Raw genomic sequence first — 21,727 nt, 5'->3', positions numbered from 1 at the left:
GCTTGTTGTAAAATACTCCTTTTGTTCTTACGTTACTGACGCAACACTGGATAGTTTAATTCCACACTAGATATTTTACGTTGAATAAATAAATAGTTTTTACAGTAAAAATGCTTTTGGCTTGCTATGGCACTTTTACAGAGGGTCAACAACTTCATGTTTTGTTCAGAGGGTCTAGCTGCTCTGTGGACGCAGCCGGATACGCGAGGGCTCAGCGCTTTGCAGATCTGATTCATTCTGTGTATGTGCTTCGTGCATTTGGGCATAGAGAAAAATCACAGGCTTCCTGTCCGCTTTATAACCTCATAGATTATTACAGCTGAATATTTTTAAATTATCTTAAGATCTTTAGTTGCTTTTAGCATTTCATTTAGTTTGGACAATTAAAAAACAGTCAGTTTTGCTTTTTGCCTACAGTGATTTTCTAGCAGTGCCTTTAGTGCTGCAGTATATGACTGTAGATCACAAAGGTATGTTGAGAGGAAGTAGTTTAGCCTGTGTCCGGACTTCTGTTGTTTCTATTTACTTGCCTATTTAATGTAAACTTTTATCTGTCTTGTTTTTTCAAAATATAATTGTTAAGTTCATAATCCTGACAGTATTCCTCTACCCTTTAAGTGATATTCTGATTTTGGTGTCCAGTAACTTACAAACATAAGGTGGTTCATGTCTGAGTCAAAATGACTGATGATCTGCAAATCCTTGGTAGGCTAATACAGCGCGTGCCCCTCGCTATGGGCAGCCGTCGTCATTTCTCGCAGCGGGCGCAGACGGCGGCAGGCCGTGGGGACGGAGGTTCGTATTTCTGGGGACGGGAGCAACCGATAGCTACGGAAGGGTTTGTGTCATGGGAGCGTATTCATTCTTCAGTGTTTTCTCTGAACTTTTTGGCGTCTCCAGCATTTCTAAGGCTCATTCTGTTTTCCAAAATACCAGAGCTGCTGTTTGCTTACAGAGGATAACTTTACTGATACTTGATGTATTTCCAGCTTTGTTCTGTGGCACAGGCAATCGTTGTCAAGAACTGTGAGTTGCTAAAATGTGCTGATGCTGGCCGCTGGAGACGGGGTATTTTGCTCGTCAAAAGCGTATATACAGTAGTTGTCCAAACTTGCCACTGGCTCTCTCTTACCTTACCCTGCCACAAAAGTGAATTTAAATCTCCACGACTCTTCTGTCCCACGGTGTTTCCTTTGTGGCTGCCAACGATATAAAATAACTTTCCTGTAATGCTAGGCTCAAAACAGAGTGATCAACTGAACTGAATGACAGAGTCCCAAACGTTTGTGAGTTTTTAACAGGCCAGGAGCTATTAGCAACAACATGCAGGCAACCACATCATTTCACACTATGGCATTTCAGGCTCATTTGTCTACTCAGAAAATAAATGATGGTTCTTCTTCCTGCAATAGGAAATGTTTGGGAAAAAAACGTGTAGAGTTAAACACTGGAAAGATACGGAATGATGATCTCCTGGAACGTTTCTATTAAATAAACATTTGAGGCCCTACCCACGCCATCATTAATAAGAGAAAGCATCATACCTGGAGATATTTGAATATGACTTTTATTGTGCACTCATACTAAACTGTGGCCTTTACGAAAATAAGCAAAATTAGACTGCAAAGAAAATTACACACCTAATGTTTATGTTTTCTAAGAGGCCTTGTAAGATCGAATCTGTCATCCTGACCCACGCAGGGTAGCTGCTCCACTAGGCTCTAAGATGAGAAGAATCAACCATTTCTTGCAAGCAATGCAGTGATTTGTTACACTACCACTAATCCAGCCTAACTCTTTTAAAGTCATCTAAGTGGTTTCAGATTTGCAGCAGTGCAAGTCGAAGGAGAATATGGCCCTTAATATCTCATACTTAGAATTAAGTGAAATTGAGTGGATGCTATTTCACTAAGTGGCTTCTACTGAGGTGATATCACAGACCATTAGGTTTAACAGTAATCAATAATAAATTTTCTCCAGCTATTGTCTTTTTTTCCCACCCTTTTGATTATACCCCCTTGACAGTGGCTGCAACTGCCAGGTAAGCGGCCAGTTAAAGTGGGAACCCCTTCTGACAGGCAGACTGGACAGGACAGGGGCTCCTATTTTCCTATGTCTACCTTTGTTTTTTAAGCACGCTGCAGAGTTGCGTCAGCTACCAGACAACACGGGGCGCTCTAATGTACGTACACGTTCCAGGGCCTTCTGCGGATGGGAACTGGTCTGCCCGTCTCTGTGGCCGAACGCTGTAGTAGCTAATCGAGAGTTTCCTCCCGGTCTCGGGGTGACGCTGCTCCAGTGACCGCTCCAGGCTGTGCTAAGCGACTCTGTTCTGCAGTCGAGTGACAACCAGAAAGCATAAATGACTGCTGCTGTCGTGAGGTGTTTTACACTTTCCACGGATGTTAGGAGCATCCATGGTAGGCCAAAATCGCAGTTGGCTGAGCTTTGGCACCTGCCCTCACCCATGCCGGTGCTAGCTCTCTCGCTTGTGGTCTATCCCCCGGGCTGCAAAGTGCCCGGGCACTGGCAGCCCTGCCGGTGGCACAGCCGCCCGGCACCGACGACTTTGCCACCCCTCTACAAAAGGAAGGGGTTTTGCAATGCAGCAGCATTTGCAAAAGGGCAATGAGCAGATGGGCTCAGTGAGGCTTGTCAGAGCGCTCTGACTGCTCGGGACGTGCAAAGTGCTGAGAAGCTCACAGCACACACGGGACTCGGCGTTCAGGGGAAAATCTGGCTGGACGGTCTGCCAGGGCCACAGCCGTGCTGGCACGGTGACCTCCGCGGTGTTTCTGAAAGCAAGAAAAGTCTCACATGCACCCGCGAAGCAGCAGATCCCTTGTGCGTGGCCCAGCTCGAGCAGCACTGAGCATCGAGCACATCCTGCAAAGCCTTCGCAGGATGGGTTTTCCTTGGTGAAAGGGAAGCAGCGCGTCGGGAGCGAGGGCCGGCTGCCGAGGGCAGGCTGCAGCCGCCAGGCGTGCCTTCCCGCGGGCCGGGCTCCCGAGGCAGCGCAAGCCCAGCTGCACTGCAGCATCTCGTTCACTAGCTGCAGCTGCCTGGTACATCCCAAATCAGGCTGATGAGCTATTTCTGGCACATCGAGTCAGAGAGGGAGAGACAGAGGCTGCGGTGCTGCATTGCAAATGAGTAAGAAGCAGTTGGTTCCTCCGTGGAGGAAAGCGAGCCAGGCACTGTGCGCTCAGCTTGGGAAAACCTGCAGCCTTTGAATGGGAGGTTAATGCTTCCTGACTCTACGGTACCTTTTCCATTTGTGATGTCTTTCAGAGCAGGAAGGCACAGAGAAACAGGCCAGAGCACGTCATCAGGACGGTGCAGCAGGTCCCTGGCTGCTGCCCTGAACAGCTCGTCCTTTGCGCACCGCAAAGCCCTGCCCTCCCGGAGTGGTTAGCATCCCTGCAAGAGGCACAGCTGACCCTGGTTAGCTCCTTTTGCACAACTGATGCTCTGGCCGCCTCTCTGGGCTAAAGGAGATGAGAAACTGCAGTGCCAATGGAGTTTTAGAGATGAGAGCAGGTATTTTGCATATGTTCTCTGCTGTATATAGACTCTGGCAAATGCACAGGGCCTGAACGTGCTTCCTTTTGTTGCTAAAAGCATCATCTGGGAAGCCCATTTTAGGTAGCCGTGCTGCTGGCTCTTGCCTGACACGCTGAGCAGGCGCTGCAGCCCCGTGCTTCTGCCCTGGCGTGAACGTAAGAAAAGTTACCGTACCCAAAGCATGTGCTTTTGGGACTGTTCTGACTTTCCTGGGAGCTTCAGTGCTTCTTCCTGCTAAGGAGCTTTCACCTCCTGGGGGCAGCTTGCAAATCCCATTACGTGCTGGGTGTCTGAGCAGGCAGGGAGACCTCAGGTGGCACCAGCTCACTTTCAGATCCTGCCCCATCCTGTAGATGAACCGTAGGACTGTCAAGATTTCAGCTGAGCCCTGCCTGCCCTTTGCAGACTGATCCCTGGGACATAAGTGCACTTTACTACAGGCAATTAGTCCATTTTTTTTTAAGTACTTCCTTTGTGCAAGCTGTGCAAGCCTCGGGAGGGGGGAAAGCCAGCCGTCTGGCAGCTGGCAGTGACAGAAGCGGCAGCAGTGTGAAAACAAGACGGTACAAACCAGCGTTGAAGCTGCCAGCAGGCCCGAACCGCCCATGTGTGATTTATTTGTGCCTTTCTGCTATGATTTCCAAGCCATTGCTAATAACACGCCGCAGGGCGAGCGGGCAGCTCAGATGCGGGACTGCGGCGGCCCGAGCAGCCGCTTCTCCTGCAGGACGCTGCCCAAGAGCCTGGCCGCTGCCATGGCGCAGCCCCAGTGGATGGTGATGCCGAACCCGCCGTGGCCGTAGTTGTGTATCACCTGCGGGAGGGGAGAAGGGATGGGCACGGGGAGAGCAGCGCCGGGGACCCTCCTCCCTGCCTCCCCCCCGGGGCCGAAGCAGGCGCTGGGGTGCAGCCGAGCGGCTCCGGAGCAGCCTCGGCACCCGCTGCGCCAGCGCTCCTGGGGGCAGCACGCTCCGGCCGCCGCGGTGGCGGTCGCTGCCGAGGTCAATCACCGCTGCGGCAGGAGCCTGACTCACTGTGGGGCTCGGTAGCGCCTCGCGCCAATGTGCGGTGCCGGTAAAGGAACGGAGCGAGCCGTAAACGAGTTCAAACACAGCGGCGCTTTGAGCCACGCACTAGGCTTTGCCTAAATTTGCTAAATTTGCTTTCTTTCCAAGACTCTCTAGCTAAAAATTGAATATATTTTCATTGCATGTAATTACATTTTGCAGCCTCTGTCCCCACTGGAGCTTTAAGCTCTTCGGAGCCGTACAGAGACGCACGCCTGCAACCAGACCGAGGCTTTCCCCTGCAGGTCTGCTCAGGAGCACGCAGACGAAAGCGCTGCGGGGTGACGGGTCCTACATAAAGGGCTCCGTGTTTCAGCTTGTGCCACCCTCGGTCTCCTTCGTCTTAAAAGGCACGTGAGCAGCGCAAGGCAAATTCAAGGGCTGTCGCCTGGGGGAGTTTTGCGTGCAGCCGGGTGCCCGAGCCGGACGCACAGCTTGTCCCCTGCAGAGGCGGCCTGATTTGCCCGAGCCCCCGCGGCTGCAGCGCCGCCAGCGCCTGCCCCCGGCTGCGCCCCGCTCCGCTCGGCGCTGCGGGCCCCCAGCCGCCGGAAACCTCGGGAAGACCCGTCCTGCGCTCCGAGCGCCTGGCGCCAGGGCTCGGCGGCGGCCCTCTGCCCCCCGCTCGGCGCGCGCTACCTCCGACCGCGCGCGCCCGCGGCGGACGGCCTCCCTCTCCAGGCGAACGCTGGGCCGCACCGGTCTCAGGCCGCTCCACTCCTGCACGATCTTCGCTTTCTGAAACCGGGGCGGGGGAGAAATAAAAGCGGGTCGGCAGCCGCGCAGCATCGCTCCGCCGCGCGGCGGTCGGGTCGCAACCCCGCATCGGCGATGAGGGCGCCGGCAGCGAGCGTTCGCTGAGGACCGAGCGGAGACGGGCGCTCTCCCGCTCCCGAGCCGGCGCCGGGTGATTTCTGACGGCGGCCTGCGAGCCGCCCGCCGCCGCCTTCCCGCTGCGCAGGGTCGACCTAAACGCACCTCGGCCTCTCCGCAACGCCGCGGGGCCTCGCACCGCGACAGGAGTCGCAAGGACCCAAAGAAGCACTGGGGCCCCTAAAAGCTCGTTTTTTTTAAAAAAACAAAACAAAACCCAGCTGCTTCAGCAGTTACTTCTGCCTACAGAGCTTGTCTCGGGGTGACGCCGGACACAGACCTCGCGTCTCCACCAGCCAGCTCTGCCCAGAGCCCGAGATCCTCACGACGAGCGTTGCCAGGCGTAAAACCGCCGGCCCGCATCTGACCCTCTCCCGACGTGCGATGGGCCACTTTGCGGCGCACGTGAAAAAAAAAAGGTCCCCTCCTTCCCGCAGGCGTGTTTCTAAGCGCGAGCAGTGGCCGGTTTAAAGAAATCCTTGTAGGTCTCCCAGTTTGCTGAAGGTCCTCTGTGCCGCCGCCGCCGCACAGAGCGCGGTTCGGTGGTTTGCCCCTGCCCGGCCGCTCCGTGCCGGCGCGCCGCGGGACCCACCTGCAGAGCGGGCAGCAGCTGGCAGCACGCCTCCCAGATGGCTTTGTGGTCCTGGGCGCTGTTTTCTTCGCTCCAGTTCCCCGGCTGGTTCACCCCTCCCAGGACGGTCACCTCGCTCCTGCGGCGAGAGCAGAGCGCGAGGCAGGCGGGTGAGACGGGGGGGCCGCGCCGGCGACGCGCTCTCGCCCCGGGTTCGGCTCGGGCTCGCGGGCTGCATCTACCAGCAGCCGGGAGCCGGCGCTGGGGCGAAGCGAACCGCTGATCTCATCTGGAAGAAACGGGGGGCAGCAAAGCAGCTTTCCACCGCCGCCCTCCCAGCACCGGCGGGGCCTGGCGGCGGGTGAGAGGCAGGCGGAGGCGGCGGTGCTGGACGGGCCGCCCTCCTCCCCTCTCGTGCCCCGCTTGCGCTGGGTGCCCGGCAAGCGGGGGGACAGCGAGCCCCGGGGCCGCGCAGGAGACGGGGGGGGGGGACCCCCTCGGCCCGACGCTTCCGCGGGGGGGCCAGAGCCCGGGGTTCGTTTCAGCCCCGCGGAGCGCCCAAACGAAGGGGTTCAGCCCCCGAGCTGCCGGGGCCGGGCTCCGCCGGGCGCCCCTCGGAGCCGCTCTCCCGGCGCGAACGCCGGCAGCGGCCCGGCGCCCGGCTCGAGCTAAACAAACGCACGGAGGGGGATTTGCAGGCGGCTGGGGCTGTGATGAGGAATCGCTCGGACGACTTTCCCGGGGAGCTGCGAGGACACCACGTCGCTATCTACATAATGGCTTATTGCCTGATCCCGAAATATTAGCGCAACAGGAAGTGCCAGAAATGCAGCATTCAAGTTAGAGCTTAAAGAAAACCTGCCCGTTGCCAAAGGGGAGCAGAAGCTGGGTGAACAGCAACACGCGATCACCGTTCGCTCCCTGGGTGCGCTGCCACCGCCAACGGGTCCCGGCTCCCCGAGAAAGCCGCCGGGGAAGCAGCGGAGCCGCCGGGAAGGTGCTGGCAGCTCGGCTCCGCGCAGCTGCGGGCGCTGCCGCTCGCCGGCGCGGGGAAGGCTGAGCCTCCTGCAAGGATCTCCGCAAAGAGATCTGCCCTGGGGTCAGCGTTCGGCCCTTCGGAGGCTCTGGCTGGGGCTGAAGTTGTGCTTTGGCCGCTCTCAGCGGAGCAGGATGGGAACCGGCGCCCGTTCGGGCCCCGGCTGCAGAGCTCGTGCCCCCTGCGCTGGCACATCCGCAACCTTTTGTAGCGAACAAGAGACCTCCGGCCGGGTGCAAACCCGGGCCTGGCTTAATATCTGACGTCTTCTTCTTGGAGGGCTGCCGCAGCGAGGGCGCGTGGTCGATGTCGGCAGCGGGGCGCGCGTGAGGCAGAGCTTCATAGCCAACGCGAGTGGGACGGCACGGGAGCGAGAGCGGCCGCTGCCTCCGGCGTTAACCGCTACCTACCCCGGTATGATGTACGGCGAGTTGTAGGTGCCCGCTTCGGCATCGTGAGTTATGACAAAGTGCTTCACCCACGGAGCCCGGACCTGGGGGCGAGGGAGGCAGAGTCACGCGGGCGCCAGCGGACGGAGGGACAACGTGCCCGGCTCGGCGGGTGGCCGCCCCAGCAGCCGGCCGCACGGTGCTGTGCCCAAACCATCATCCTCTCCTCCCAAGCATTTTAAGTCTTTTTATTATATCATTAAGCCTCTGGGGTCCCTCCCGAGGAAGAAAATAGCCGAAGGCTGGGGGTGCCACAGCCGTTCCCGAGCAGAGCCGGGAAGCAACGCCAGTTTTCTGCTCTGGGGCCTGCGGGTACGAGGGGGTTTTTGGTGACTGATTTTCGCTGGGAATCAGGACCGAAACACAACATGGTCCCAGCTGTGAGCCTGTGCCGTGCCCCAGCGCGTGCACGTAGATGAACACCATGAGACGAGTTACCGAACGGCTCCTCCAGCAGAAACGGGGGCGATGCAAGTCCTGCGCCCGTCTCACCTTTATGACCTGCCCGCGGCCGGGCTGCAGCGCCGGGTCGGGCTGCAGGTCCCCCGCACGCACCCCGGTGCAGTTGATCACCACGTCCGCGCCCTGGGCGAACACCTGGGGAGAGAGGGACGCGGAGCCGTGAGCTGCTGCCGACGCCGCCGCACTGCAAGGGGCACGGCCCACGGGGCACGCGCGTGTTGCCAACGCCGCCGCACTGCAAGGGGCACGCGCGTGTTCCCGCACCAAAGCGGAGCCACGCGTTCGCTCCAGCAGTCTGGTAATGAATACAACAGAAGCGCCCAGCTCCCCTGCACAGCTCCCGCTGAAACCGGGGGCGCTGCTTGCCGCTGCTCCCGTTCGGGGAAAGCCCCGAGGCCGATGCGCGCCTGCACCTTCGCCCCGCACGGGCCAGGTGCGCCCTCTGCGTCAGCACCAGCGCAGGACGGTCTGACCCTAAGAGCTGGAGGATCTCTCCCAAGCGCTTCCTGCGGCAGAAATCTGAGATGAGGGGCCCCAGCAGGCCCTCCCATCCATCCTCCTCGCATCCTCCTGTGTCCATCTCAATGGGCGTCCGTTTAGCCTGCTCCCATATGGCTCCGCTATCAGAAGTGCCCTTCGCTCTCCCCAGCACTAGAAGATCGTTCACGATACCCGAACTAAATCTTCCTTGCCCATTCCTTATGACTGTACCCACTCTGGGAAAGATATTATCCCTCTTCCTCTTTGCAGCAGACTTTCCATCCTTGAAAACTGCTATCACATCCCCCCTCAGCCTTCTCATCTTTAAACAGCCCCACTCGACTCTATCTTTCCTTGTAGGACTTATTTTCCAGCTCTTGGCTCCTCTTTGCTGCCATCCTCAGGCCCTTGGTTCATGCTGCACCTGTCCCAGCCTTGGTGTGCTTGGAAGAGCCCCGGCCGGGTGCTGCAGAGCACCCCAGCCCAACACGCGCTTGCAGGGGGCTGTTCCCCTGCCGCGGCAGAGCCTTCACGGCTACGTGCCCAACCCACCTCCTGGAAAGACTGGATCTTCTTATGGAAAAACTTCACTCCTCTCTGCGTTAACCTTGAAGAACAAGTTCATTTGTTACTGGCAAATAAAAGTAAACGTGCCGTTCAGATCAGCCCCTGCAATCGATACCCAGAGCAGGTATGGCTCATTGCTCACTGCAGTAAACGTCCGTGGTCTCCTCAGTGGTTCTCGAACCGTCTCCAGCCATCAGCTCAGCTCCTCGATGGCCCAGAGCTGCCACTAACCAAAGGTCAGGCTGGCTAAGCCCAACACCCAAATCCAGACTTTATGCATTCGGTTGGGCATCCACTGCACATTAGCCATGACAAGAACAACAGCCCAAAATATTTCCATAGCTAAAAGCCGCAAAGAGCTCAGCTGTGTCTCTGATAATCCGTCCCTAAGCGTCCCACGATCTTTGCTGGTGCAGAGGCGTGCTCGGGGGCTCACGGGTCAAGTGGGCAGCCCATTCCCCTAGGGGACAAGGCGTCGGGGGCAGAGCCCATGTCTGCTGAGACCGCACCGACCCTAGAGCTCAGCCCTAGCTGCAAACAACTGCAGCTCTGGGCCTGGTTTCTCTTCCCTGCATCCTCAGTGCTGCCTCAAATCACCCACCAACTTTGCATTAGAGAAGACTCGGGAGGGAAGCCTTAAATGTGGAGAATGAAAATTCACACCTGCCTCTCGTATTCTGGCGGGCAGATAAATTGGGCAGAAAAAGGTGGTTCTTATTCCTCAGCTTGTGGCACCCCCAAGCAGCTGTGGCACCCAGCTGGCCCCAGTGGCTCCAAGCAGAGGAAGCATGAGATGCTCACCTGTTGGTGAGCCACGGCAAATAGCTCCTGCCCTCCAGCACCAGCGCTGTGTTGAACCAGCCGTAGCTGAAACCAGACAAGGAGAGTGAAAACAGTTTGGGTGCACAGCATCTTTGCGAGAGCAGCTGCAGCCGGCCCCAGCAGGACCCGGCACCCCAGCTCCCTCTCTGCAGCCCGTCGCTGGCTCTGGGAAATGGGACTGAAAAATACCTGTAGCCAGGGAAGAGTTCAAGTTCTTTTGGTGTCAAGTTCCTAAATCCCAGGACAATGTTTTTCCAAGATGGGTCCTGCAAAAGGGGGAAAAGTTCCAATCTCATTGACAGAGTTTAAACACTGCAGTCAAGCCGCGGTGCCGTCGCGGCGTGATGCAGGAAAGAAGCTGCGGGAGAACGAAGCATATTCACTGCACAGCCTTGCTCCAAACAGACCAGGGCCAGACGTTCAGCTGGGGCAAATCACAGACCTTCTGCAATCAGCTTCCACCCTTGGAGGGCTTAGCCTTCACTTTATACAAATATTTCATTGAGGAAAACAGAAAATATCAAGTCCCAGGCAAAATGCTCACCAGGCGAACTGTTGGAATTATTTGGAGGAGTTTAAAGCCTTTTTTAGCACGAGATACAAACGTGCCCACCCCTGCACTGGCCTTGGGCCTGGAGCCCTTCTCACCCCCGTCTATAATTTGCTCCTTACCGGAACTGGCTGTTTAAACAGGTTGTAGCCAGAAATCAGGAAAAGTCCCATTTCCTTTGCTTCCAGCGAGCCAAGGTGTCCGAGCAGGTAGTCAAAGGTCTCTTTGTTCCAGAGCCTAAAACAAAAACCCGACAGCCGTGGCTCTAGCAGCTCGCCTGGCTGGGGAGCCGTGCGCTCGCGCGGGCTGGCAGCAACACGGGAGCCAGCCTGCCCGCGGCACGGCTGCTTCACGCTGCTCCGCTTGCGGCTGAGCCTCCGCAGAGAAACCCGGGAAGCCCGACAAGAGGCAGGAAGACTTTGCACGCCCAGCGAGACAGTGCTGCGGGCTAACGCAGCCCCGGGGAGCTGGGTCCCGGGGCCAGGCAGAGCTGGTGCAGAACTGCTTTGTGTTTAATTGCAAATTAGGGCCACCTTCTCCCCGTGCCACCTCGGAGATGGCCCCTGGCCAGCACGAGCCTTCGCACTCACATCTCCTGCAGGTTGCCGTCGTCGTGCACGTAGGGCTGCCAGAGCCCCGCGGCCCCGTCGCTGGTGGTGTGCGGTGTGTAGCGGTCCGCGTAGACGGCGAGCTCCAGCGACGGCACCAGCGAGTGGTACTGGTCGTGGATGCACAAGGCGGTGGAGAGCCCGATCACGCCGGCCCCGATCACGGCGACACGCATGGCTCGGCCGTGGGCGCGCGGGAGGCCCCGCCGGCAGCACCGGGGAAGGGAGCTCTGGGGAAGGGTCGGGGCTTCGGGATCTGCTCCTGAAAGACCCGAGATGCTCTCGATTCTAGTAAACTCTGGACCACAGCTGGATCTGGATAAAGTGCAGCCCAGGATCTCGGCCATAAACCCAGCCCCGCGTGGGACTGAGACCTGCTCGGGCTGAGGGTGAGTCATCAGGATGGTGAAGCACCAGAGGTGGCAGGACCCAGCCAGGCTGCTCCCCATCTGCTACGGCTTTACAACTTAGAGATAACAGGAATCTGTGCTGGAAAAGCCTCTTTGCCTCCTCTACATGCAGCACAGGACGAGCTCCACCCTGTCCCCGCAGTGCGAGCCAAGGGGATAGCTGCCTCTGCAGGTCTCCTGCTGTCAATAAATAACAAAAATGCACCTTTTTCAACAACTTACCTCCAGATTACGTGCTCCTCAGGGCAACCTCCGCAGTTTTCCACAACTTCTACAAATGACCTTCTTCATGCAGCTTGTTTACAGCCCAAAAAGTCATTGCCAGTCCAAGGTTTAATTGCCTCAGGCAGAGGGATCACGATCCGCCCCCGGCACTGGGCAACAGGATCAAAGTCTTTGCCAAGGGAGGTCCCGCTGAGGAGGTGGAGCGCCCGCGCCGGCCAGCCCCGGTGCCCGCAGCGCGGCTGGAAACCTGCCTGGAGCCGCTGCTCCAAAAGGGAAAGGGGGTGGCCGCAGTCCCCTGCAAGGGGCCGTGGCGGCACTTGCCTCCATGGGTACTTCACTGCTGGGATGGAGGAGATGGGGCCTGGCGAGGGGCCGCGCGGCCGGGGCTCCTTCTCCCTGGATGCAGGAGAAGTCGTGATGCTTTGGGCTCGGTTTTCGTGCTGCAAGAGAGCAATAGCCCTTGCGTCCTCTAGACAGACACCCCGGAGCCGTGCCATCCTGCTGCCCGCTCTGAAGGGTTCAAGGGCTTCATTTCTCATTTTTACGCTCGTTTTTCTCCCTTCCTGAACGCCAGCGTTTTGCGTTCTGGGCTGACGAGGCAGGTTTCTTTCTGCGCGGATACAATTCCTGCCCGAGGAGGCAGCCCTGGAAGCACAGGCAGTGCTTGGACCGAGCTGCTGCAATTAGGGATTTTGCTGAGGGCTGCAGGAACTGCCTGAAGCTTTTGTTAAAAGTGGCAATGAGGGTAAAAAAAAAAAAAAAAAACGGGGACTAATCTACATAGTGAAGTTTAAAACACGTATTTGGACTCCCTGGCCCAGGATTTCCATCTGGGGAGAGAGGTGTTTTGTTGCAGCGTTGGTGGCGGTTTTACCGGGAAGGAGCGCGCGCGGCTGGGGATGCTGCACCCAAACGCTGCGGCGCATTGACCCCCGCCAGGGAGGACGCGGCCGCGGAAGGAGCTGGGCAGACGCGAGCCGCGGGCGCCCGGCGAGGGGAGGTGAAGTCTGCAGGCTCACCTGGGTGAAGCCTCGTCCGGCCCTGGGCTCCGCCGTGTCGCCACCCAACTCCCTATTTCCCTGCTGTTGCAGAGACAGAGGAGGGGGAAAAAGCAGTTGTTTTGAGCCCTGAATTATTAAGGGCTTTACATACAATCAGCAAAGCCTATTATACTAATTACCCTATTATTCGCCCGCCTCTTGCTTTTGGCACCGCTGACCCCCTCACACTTTCTTTGGGCCGGGTGCGATGCCCGTTCCCTGCTACGGCGCTGCAAAGCCGAGGTGCTCGGGGTGCACCCGCGCGTCCCGCGAGCGTGGGGCGACCTGAGCTGGGCCCCAGCGGCGCCAGCCCGAACCCCCGCCGCGCCCTCGGGCCGGCTCCGAGCGCGGGGGCCCAGCCGGGCCGTGGGGAACCGTGCGAGGGGCCGCGACCCGCCGTGGCCGCTCTTTCGCCCGGACGACGCGCCCGTTTTGCGCGCCGACGAAGGCGGCTTCGGGCCGCCGGGTCCGCCCCGCTCCGTGGAGGAGACCCCCGCGGAGGGGAAACCCCTCCAACGCCCCCGCAGCGGCCAGGCCTGTGCTACGCGCGTGGCCGTGGGGCGGCCGCCTCGCGTGGGGCCGCGGCCGAGGAGGCCTGAGGCGGCGGCGGCGGCGGGGCCGCCCCCTTCTCCCCTCCCCTCCGGCCGGGCGGCCGCCGCAGCCCCTCCCCGGCGTGCGGGCCGGGCGGCGGCGGGCGCCGAGGCTGCGCAGCCGGCGCCGCGCATGGAGGCGGCCGGCGCCGCGCTGTAACCGCCGCCGCCGCCACCCGCCGCCGCCATGGCGCTGGTCACGCTGCAGCGCTCGCCGACCCCCAGCGCCGCCTCCTCGGCCAGCACCAGCGAGGTGAGCCCGGCGCCGCCGGCCCCGCAGGCCCCGGGCGGCGGTGGAGCCCGACCCGAGCCCGCCGGGCCCGTTCGCAGCGCCCTCACCCCCCTCTCCCAGCCCCGCGGGCCGCCCCATGGCCTCCCGCCGCCCTCCCGAGCCCGGCCTCAGCTCTGCTCTGGCCCCGCTGCCCCTTCGCCTGGCAGCCCCCTGCTCCTGCCTCTGCCCCCCCCCGGCCCCCCTCCTCGGCCGGCCCCCCCCCCCGTCCGTTCCCGTCCCCCCGTCCTGTCCCCCCCCGTCCCCCCTCCTCAGCGCCCCCCCGTCCGTCTCGGCCCCCCCCCCCGTCCTGTCCCCCCCCGGCCCCCCTCCTCGGCCCCCCCCCGTCCGTCTCGGCCCCCCCCCCGTCCTGTCCCCCCCCGTCCCCCCTCCTCGGCCCCCCCCCGTCCTGTCCCCCCCCGTCCCCCCTCCTCGGCCCCCCCCCGTCCTGTCCCCCCCCGTCCCCCCTCCTCAGCCCCCCCGTCCTGTCCCCCCCCGTCCTGTCCCCCCCCGTCCCCCCTCCTCGGCCCCCCCCGTCCTGTCCCCCCCCCGGCCCCCCGTCCTGTCCTCCCCCCCGTCCCCCTCCTCGCCCCCCCCCGTCCGTCTCGGCCCCCCCCGTCCTGTCCCCCCTCCTCGGCCCCCCCCCGCCGTCCCGGCCCCCCCGTCCTGTCCCCCCCCATCCTGTCCCCCCCCCGTCCTGTCCCCCCCGTCCCCCCTCCTCGGCCCCCCCCACCGTCCCGGCCCCCCCCCGTGCCCCTCCTCGGCCCCCCCCCCTTGGCTCCCCCCATCCCGTCCCGTCCCCTAGACAGTTGTCCCCAGCTCTGGTTGCTGCTCGCCAGCAACTTGGGCTTGCTAAAACCCAGGGCAGCCTGCTGCGCTCTGTTTTCGGTCAGCTACATCTCCGTCCCCCCCCCCAACCAAGCAGCAGGTTTTCGCCCAGCGGTCCGCGCTGCTTGGCCCCTCGTCTCCTCCCTGCCCGACGCCTGCGCTGCTGCTGCCGCTCTTCACCTCGCGCTGTCTTCGGCGGTGCTCGGCCCGGCTGGCCGCGTCGCCCTGCGTTACGCCTCTGCTGCTGCGCAGCCCCTGCTGCGGTAATGCCTCCTCTTTCCACAGGCGCTGCAGCGTGCCCTCGCTCCTGCGGCGAGGGGAGCCCGGCCTGCCCCTGCCTGCCGCCCCCCCCCCCGGGACGGTCCCCCCGGCTCGGTCGCGCTCCACCCCGTACCTGGGATGCTGCCGCCCCTCCGGCACGTGCCGCGTAACCCGCCGCACCTGTAACGCTCCTCTGCGCCTCCCTGGCCCTGACCCGTTGTGTTTTTTCATGTTGCGGTGGAAACCCTTTGTACCCCCGCTCTGCTGTCCTTCTCTTCTGGCTTATTCCCCCGCAGCTCGTTCTCCTGCTTCTGCCTCGCTAAGCCCTTTCCCTGCCTTAGGCTTCGCGGCCCAGGTTAGCACTCTTCCCTCATCGCGTTTCCCATATGCCGTCCAAACGCTGCAGCCCCCTTTGATAATTTTCCTTCTTCCTTGTGCATCCCTTTCTTTCCACGTAGCCTGACTTTCTTCTGTGATTCCCCCAAAGGCAGGCCCAGCGTTTTTCTCCCTGTCCTTCCTGTGCATCCCTCTCTCCCCTGTCCTTCCTCCGGTGCTCACTGCCCTTGGCTTTGCTCTGCATCCATTCTCCATCAGGTAAACAATCCTATTTGTCACCTGTCAGGTCCCTGTGACTCCCCCGATTAGCTCATCTGAGGATGGGGGAGGCAAGCGCTGCCAGGGTCAGAGGCTCTCCCTCGCCGAGAGGTGCCCGTGGTTTGCTTTATGCGCTTCGTGTCGTAGGCAGTGACTCATCCCTTCCTTTCTCTAATTTTTCTCCTGTAGATCCATGCTACGTAGTTGGGGTTTCTGAGGCTGCAGGGAGAGAGTATTGGAAACGTGTTGTGTTCATTGAGAAACTTGGAGACGTTACGAGAGAGATTTGTGCTTTTCCAGTTCTTTTAAGGAATTGCATTGGGTTCTGTTCTAGACAGCTCTTACAGGTTAAACTATTGAAGGGGACAAGATCTACTGGTCATCTGACCTACACAAATGTAAATGAGCTGTAACCCTATTGCAGTCAGTGGAATTAGGCTGGATTTAGACTGGTGCAGGTGGAAAAGTAATCAAAGTTGTATGTCCCTACCTTTTCATATACACCTGCATTCGGTGCTGCTTGTATAGGAGCACTGTGCTATTTACTTATTTTATTAGGGTGACCTTAGAGGTCTCCCTTGCTCTGTAGAAAACCTTGCCCTGAGCATCACGTCTGATGTTCTGCGCGGCAAGGCGCTTCCTGCCCGCACGCGTCTGCGGGCCAGGTATACCTCGGAGGCACCCAGAGCAAGGCATCAGCTCTCGTTCTGTTTGAATCGTTCTTTCTGGCATAAAATTCCATAAAACTATAAACAGTCCTTTTGAAAATTAAACATGTTGTTTTTCTTCCTATAAAGTTTATTTAAAAGAAAAATCCCATCAAGAAATGTCAGTGTTTTCCCTGATGTTTTATGATCTTTATTGCAAGAATGGCTTTACAGGCCCTTCAGGGTGTGAGCCTGTGTGAAAAATTGTTAGAAGATTTTTAAAACAGAAAGTGAAGACCAAATATCCTTCCTAACTGTAAGTTTTTTGCAGCCTGTCTTAACTCATAAACCTGAAAGAGTTTATAAATGGATGCTGCTGTCCTCAAGAGACTTGCAGTCGTGCCAGTGTAGCATGCCAAAAATTCTCAGGGGTGTTTTATCTGAGGAGAGAGTAGTTAATGCACTTTTGCAAACTTGCATGCACTCAATTAGCTCAGCTGCCGTCTCACTTCCACACCCGCTACATCTCCGTGCCAGGTCCTCGTCCCCGCTGCTCCGGCTCGGCCGTCAGCTTCGCCCAGGGCAGGCGCGGGGCCTGGGGTGAAGCCATCTGCAGCGCCGCGGCCTCCGGAGACCTGGCTGATGCCCGTGCCGACAGGGCGTGCTGCAGCGGGGCTGCTTGCTGCAGCTCCAGAGCAGACCAACGTTATGTTATAATGTAAAACCTGGCAGCTCGGAGGGATGTTCTGACCTAAAAGCTGAACCTCGTTGCTGAGGTTTCTGCAGTCTGTAACGCTGAGTGCTCCTGCCTTGTTTTGGTTTTTACTGCAGCCTTTTAAATTAAAATAAAGGGGCAGTCAAGTTGAAACCAGGTCAGCTTCTGCGAAAGATGAGCCTGAAGCAGATTCGGAGACGGTCTCTGCTGTGGAATCTCTACTGACAATCTTCATGATTTCACGGTCACATTTGTTTAAAAAAGTTTTTTTCTCTCCCCTGTTGCTATGTGACAGACCCAAACAAACACAAGATCTGCTTCAGGAAGGCCACAGCCCTGCCAGGCCTTCCCAGGGCAGGGGTCTGCCCTTCGAGGAGACTGGGGATGCCTCGATGTCCTCGCGGCTCGGTCTGCCGCCCCGTCCGGGCGGGAGCATGGGGGCCTCCCTGGGGCTGCACTCAGCTGTGTTCAATGCACAATGTAAACAAACTAAAAATAGAGGCGGTATATTTTTCTCCAGATCTCCATCAGCTGCAGTCATTTTACACGGGTTTTGTATATATCTCTTCCTCCAAAGGGCTATATAGCATCCGGGCTGCACAGTTGCTTTTGTTTTCCTCTAGCATTATTTGTTCTTGTGCATTGTAAACAGTGCTGCTCTTGTGAGCTCTGACCTGCTGAGCCTTAGTTCGAGGGGCGTGTGGGACGTCCCAGTTCCTGCACCCGCATGCACACACTCAAAACTTTTAATTTTGAATGTTTTACATGAAAATATTTGCTTGTTCTTGCGTTTTACAAAATCACCTGGAGACAGGGAACCCTTATTGTAGCCCTATTTGATGTGGGTTTTAAGCTGTGCTGTTGTAAATAACAAAATGTGCTCTGAGCACTAGACCTGAGGGAACCTGATTTCTAACAAATTTGTGTCTCTCCAGGTTAAGTAGGCTCTGGTGTCCAGTATGTTGCAACTTAGAATGAAGGTTTTTCCTTGTTGCAGGCCCATCTATGAAGTCTCTGCTTTGTGGGCTCTCTGAGATCTAGCTGACCAGCCTCCCAGGACAACCTTTTGCTTTGAAGGGATACTGCCTGGACTTTTCTGTCTGGTTATCTCTGGAAGAAATGAGCCACTATATATACGTTTTGTCCAAAAGTTAATAGAGAAGTTGAAGAAGGTGGTTGGAAAGCAGAGCTACGTGAAAATGTTTCCCTGGAAAAGCAGGCTTAAGTCAGCTAGTATGCTCTGTTTTAAGGAAAGTAAATAATACTTAAGGCTCAGTAATGTCACCTGAAAAGCCAAGTTTGCTTCCAGGTGCAAAGTTTCCACTACTGTCTAGTGGAAAAGCTACTGTTTTAATAAATCCCTGCTGTTCAAAATAGCATATTTATCAGGAACGCTGCAGCTGTAGAACCTCCTGGTGGCTGAGCAGTCCCACCACATCTTCCCAGCCTCAGGACGTGTCTTCTGCCAGGGATCAGGAGCCCACTTTCCAGGCGGAGGTGGGCCTCATCGGCTAGCTGGCAGCTCAGGGATGGTGGAGGAGGCTCTGCTGACTTGCGAAGGCTCCCTTGGACCCAGTGAGCTGCAGATTAGTGCGGGGTTGCTCCCTTGAGGCTGGGCCAGGGGAAGGCCAGGAGTTAGCTGCTGGAGGCTGGGACAGAGACGGAGATAGGCAGTTTTGGCTGCTTCCACTGGAGGGCACTTGTGCTGTCACTGCACACCATGAATTGCAGTGTTAATTTATGCCCCACTCTTTGTTAATGGTATTTCACTTAGGACAGATTCTACTCGCACGTGTGCGCTCAGTAGGAGTGATACGTGCCTTCTTGGTAACATCTAGGTTTGCGACCTTTAAACTGATCTGCACGCTAGGACCAGCTTGCAGGATTAGGGCCATAGACTTTAAAATCCCTGTGAGCCCCTTTGTCACCCAGCACTGGGTGCTGATTGCTTATATGGCTGAGGAGTTTCATTTATCTCAGACACTGGGGAAAAAAATAAGCAGTCCAAAAACCAGCCACCCAAACCCCTTTATTGCAGTGATTGCACCAGTGATGGTGCATGAGGATCTTTTAAAGTTGTAACATGGCAACAAACAGCATGTAACTTGTTCTGTTTCCTTCTTTTCTCCCCTCAGCTGGAGGTTGGCAGTGATGAAGAACGTAAATTAAACGTGAGGTAAGCAGAGCCACTCGGCCCAAAACATTGTTTCCACTGTTTCTGGTTGTCTGCCGTGTAACGTCTGTCTTCTGATCTTTGGCCAGGACCTGAACAGAGCTTTGGCCGGGAGCAGGTATGGTTGCCTGGAGTGGGTTGCGTGGTCAGGCCTGCAACAAGCAGAGGTCTAGAAACTGGGGCTGGTCTTTCCCTTATCGGTTTAGTTTTGAGATGAGCATTTAATGAACTGAAAGCATACAAGAGGACTTGTTTTTTTTCCTGTCGGGCGCAAACTGGAAAATTGCTTATCAACTGTGGTCGCAAAACTGTTATCTCAACATCTCTGTCTTCTCCGCTGCTTTGAGATTGGAGATTTGGAGGGCTACACTGCTAGGAAGGGTAGGGAAGAAAGCTCTGTTCATTCCTGGGTATTTAACAATTACAAATTTGACATTGGGATTGGGAACGTATACAGCTGCTTTCTTCACGCAAGGACGAAAAAGAGGAAGAGCGCGCTGCGGTGGCCTGCTGGAGGCCAGAAAGGCTTCCCTTGCTGAGACTGTGCAGAGATCATAACAGTAAATAGGGGCATTGCTCAGAAGCTGAAGCAGGATTTCTTCCTCCTACTGAGTGGATCGCTCAGGTACCTAAGCAAGCTTGGTGGGCTCCAGCCTAATGGGGCTCTGAGCAATCGGGGCTGCCGGCAAATGGGGCTGGTTCACTCTAAAACCAGCTGTGGCAGACAACTCTTGCCCCCCAGCCTGTAAACCACAGTCCAAGAGATAAAGTATAAAAGCACCGCGGGGGTTCCACAGGCCTGTGCTCTTCTCCTTGTTACTGCTTCCTACTTTAATTGTCCTGGTTTAAGGTAAAAGCAAAGCCACTAATGCTGCTGCTTGGAGTTTGTTGTTGCTGTTTCCATCCTTTTTTTGAGATATAATGTTTCAGAGATATAAAACTGTGAGACACTGTTGGCAGTCAGGTTTTGTCACAGCCTGATGGATCGGTTGACTGAGACTAGGGTAAAGCTGGTTTGATGCCGAGTCTGTGTAACCTTACAGTACCGAGAGCAGTGAGTTAGGGCATTGACCACCTTTATACTGCAAGTGAAGTCAGAGAACAGAAAAATCAAAACCTCTTCATGGAGCGGGGTAGTGTCAGGCCTCTCCATTCCTACCTTTCCTGTGCACAGAGGTGATTTGGCATCGCTGCAGCGATGGATGCTTTTTTTTACTGGCCGTTAAAAAATGCTGCAATGCTAACTTTATATGCCGTGATCCCGTTAACCGGACTCTTTCCTCCAGCCTCCTGGAGCTAACTCTTGCCTGCGCGATTTCCAGGATAAGAATCTGATAATTTAATTGCTGGATAGGCCTAGAGAATAGGATGGCTCTTGTGCAGAGCAGTTCCTGTTCTGAGGGGGGCGCAGCCAAGGACTGAAGAAAATTTGTGGTGCTAATGTGGGCATAGCTTGGATAATAAATGAAGCGCTTCTGCACAGAGAGGTAGATGGATTTTTGTCCCCGCTTCCTGCCAGGAGCAACTCTAGAACAATTTACTGAGACTCTGCATAGTGCCCATGGGGTGGCAGAATTGTTCAACTTCATTGTTCTGCTTTTGCAATAGCTGAAAGTTCAGTCTGTGTCCTCTGAAAAAAATGCAGGAACTGGCTATGACGTTATTCATGAATCTCTAAATCCTGGACCAGCCTTGGTAGAGATGTATGTGTGCATGGTTAGGTGTGCCCTGCTTGCGTGTAGGGGTCAGCAGGGCAGCGCGTGACTTTGTAGATCTCAAAGATCCTAATGCTTAGAAGAAGGAAGAGTTGTTGGAAACAGGAGCCCATCTTGCTGCCAGCTCAAACTGCATTTCATTGATACAGGATGAATGTGCTATTACACATTTATGACATAACTTTGTCATCCACTTGCTGAACCGATTATTTTTATTCACTCCAAAATTTCCCAGGATTTTCATTCTGCACTGGGTAGTTGGGTCTGGTTATATGAAGGACCTGTTTTTTTTCTGTCTGCTGTGCGTTCCCCTTTCTCTGAAGTGCTTGGAGGAAGTGTGGTCTGCGACATCGTTTTAGAACCAGCTGTACCTCTTACTTCTTTTTGGCCTTAGTTTCCTTATGATTTCTGTCATGGCAAAATGGTTTTCTTTTCATTTTAAGTTATATTTTCTCCCTGAAAACAGCTTCTACCCTAAAATAGACTGGGGGGGCATGTTCTAAGTTCAGCTTTTCTTTCAAAGATATTGTCACTTTCTGCATTTTCATAGGCATTGATGTGCTTTAATGTCTTCCCCTTCTCTCACTTTTCAAACATTTTCTGCAAGTTCTAATATTAGAACATCCACGCTGTTTCCAGTAGATAACCAGGAGTCTGTTTTGCTCCCATCTGTGAAAAAGTTCCTACCAGGAGAAAAAGTGACGGAGCAGGCTCAGTTCTGGCAGCCCGGTTGCACTCAATGCATTTGGTGCAGACAAAAGCTTGTACGTCTAATTCTCCTCTGCTGTTGGCCATCTGCTAAAATGTTCCTTCTTGAATGCAGATCAGCCATGGGGTGTTGTGGCATGATTCCTTCTTTTCTCTAAAGATGCCATGCACCCACTGGATCCTGAAAAATCTTATCCGCATCTTAACAAAACCACTTGCAAGGTTAAGTCCGATCCATGGGAGTATGTATTAGCTTATGACTTTAAAGCTGGAACAGGTTCTCCAGCAATATCCTGCATGGTAATGCAGCAACTGAGAAGGCTTATCACTTGGAAAGTCTTAAAATGAATTCGGCAGAATAGATAATTCATGTAATTACATTTTGCTTGCTTGGTTTTATCACCCACTGTTGTAGGGTCTCTAGCACTAAGTCAAAAGAAATATTTCACAAATAGCCAGTCATGTTGTGAGTGTTGGCTTGTTTCTCAGATGCGATTGGCGAATGCA

The 21,727-nt window shown here is 56.4% G+C and overlaps 2 protein-coding genes across 7 annotated transcripts in view; one reads left to right on the top strand and one right to left on the bottom strand.

The window, feature by feature from the left end:
- Positions 1-4,140: 4,140 nt before the first annotated feature.
- DAO (D-amino acid oxidase) lies at positions 4,141-14,737 on the bottom strand. Of its 5 annotated transcripts, none has more exons than XM_068910756.1 (13): positions 14,588-14,737; positions 12,701-12,763; positions 12,003-12,121; positions 11,029-11,633; positions 10,561-10,675; positions 10,078-10,154; positions 9,868-9,933; positions 9,052-9,106; positions 8,050-8,154; positions 7,519-7,601; positions 6,094-6,211; positions 5,268-5,366; positions 4,141-4,378 (listed from the first exon to the last, which is right to left on the bottom strand). In XM_068910756.1, exons 4-13 carry the CDS (start codon positions 11,493-11,495, stop codon positions 4,247-4,249), a joined length of 1,317 nt encoding a protein of 438 aa, XP_068766857.1. In that variant the 5' UTR covers positions 11,496-11,633; positions 12,003-12,121; positions 12,701-12,763; positions 14,588-14,737; the 3' UTR covers positions 4,141-4,246. The 5 variants fall into 5 exon arrangements, with proteins under 5 accessions (XP_068766857.1, XP_068766858.1, XP_068766859.1 ...); XM_068910757.1 differs by lacking the exon at positions 14,588-14,737 and adding an exon at positions 12,862-13,048 and having other exon boundaries at positions 11,029-11,308; positions 11,679-12,121; XM_068910758.1 differs by lacking the exon at positions 14,588-14,737 and having other exon boundaries at positions 11,029-11,308; positions 11,679-12,121; positions 12,701-12,828.
- SSH1 (slingshot protein phosphatase 1) overlaps positions 13,382-21,727 on the top strand; it is a 43,521-nt gene continuing 35,175 nt past the window's right edge. The window contains exons 1-2 of one of the 2 annotated variants that reach the window (XM_068910746.1): positions 13,382-13,564; positions 18,760-18,800. In XM_068910746.1, the coding sequence (XP_068766847.1) occupies positions 13,499-13,564; positions 18,760-18,800 (107 nt within the window). In that variant the 5' untranslated portion in view covers positions 13,382-13,498. The remainder of the gene's footprint in view (positions 13,565-18,759; positions 18,801-21,727) is intronic. The other variant, XR_011134997.1, reaches the window with a different exon arrangement.

The sequence above is a fragment of the Struthio camelus genome, chromosome 17, assembly GCF_040807025.1.
Source record: "Struthio camelus isolate bStrCam1 chromosome 17, bStrCam1.hap1, whole genome shotgun sequence".
Classification (NCBI taxonomy): Eukaryota; Metazoa; Chordata; class Aves; order Struthioniformes; family Struthionidae; genus Struthio; species Struthio camelus.
Note: the sequence above shows the minus strand (reverse complement) of the source record. Positions and strands in the feature narration are given on the sequence as shown.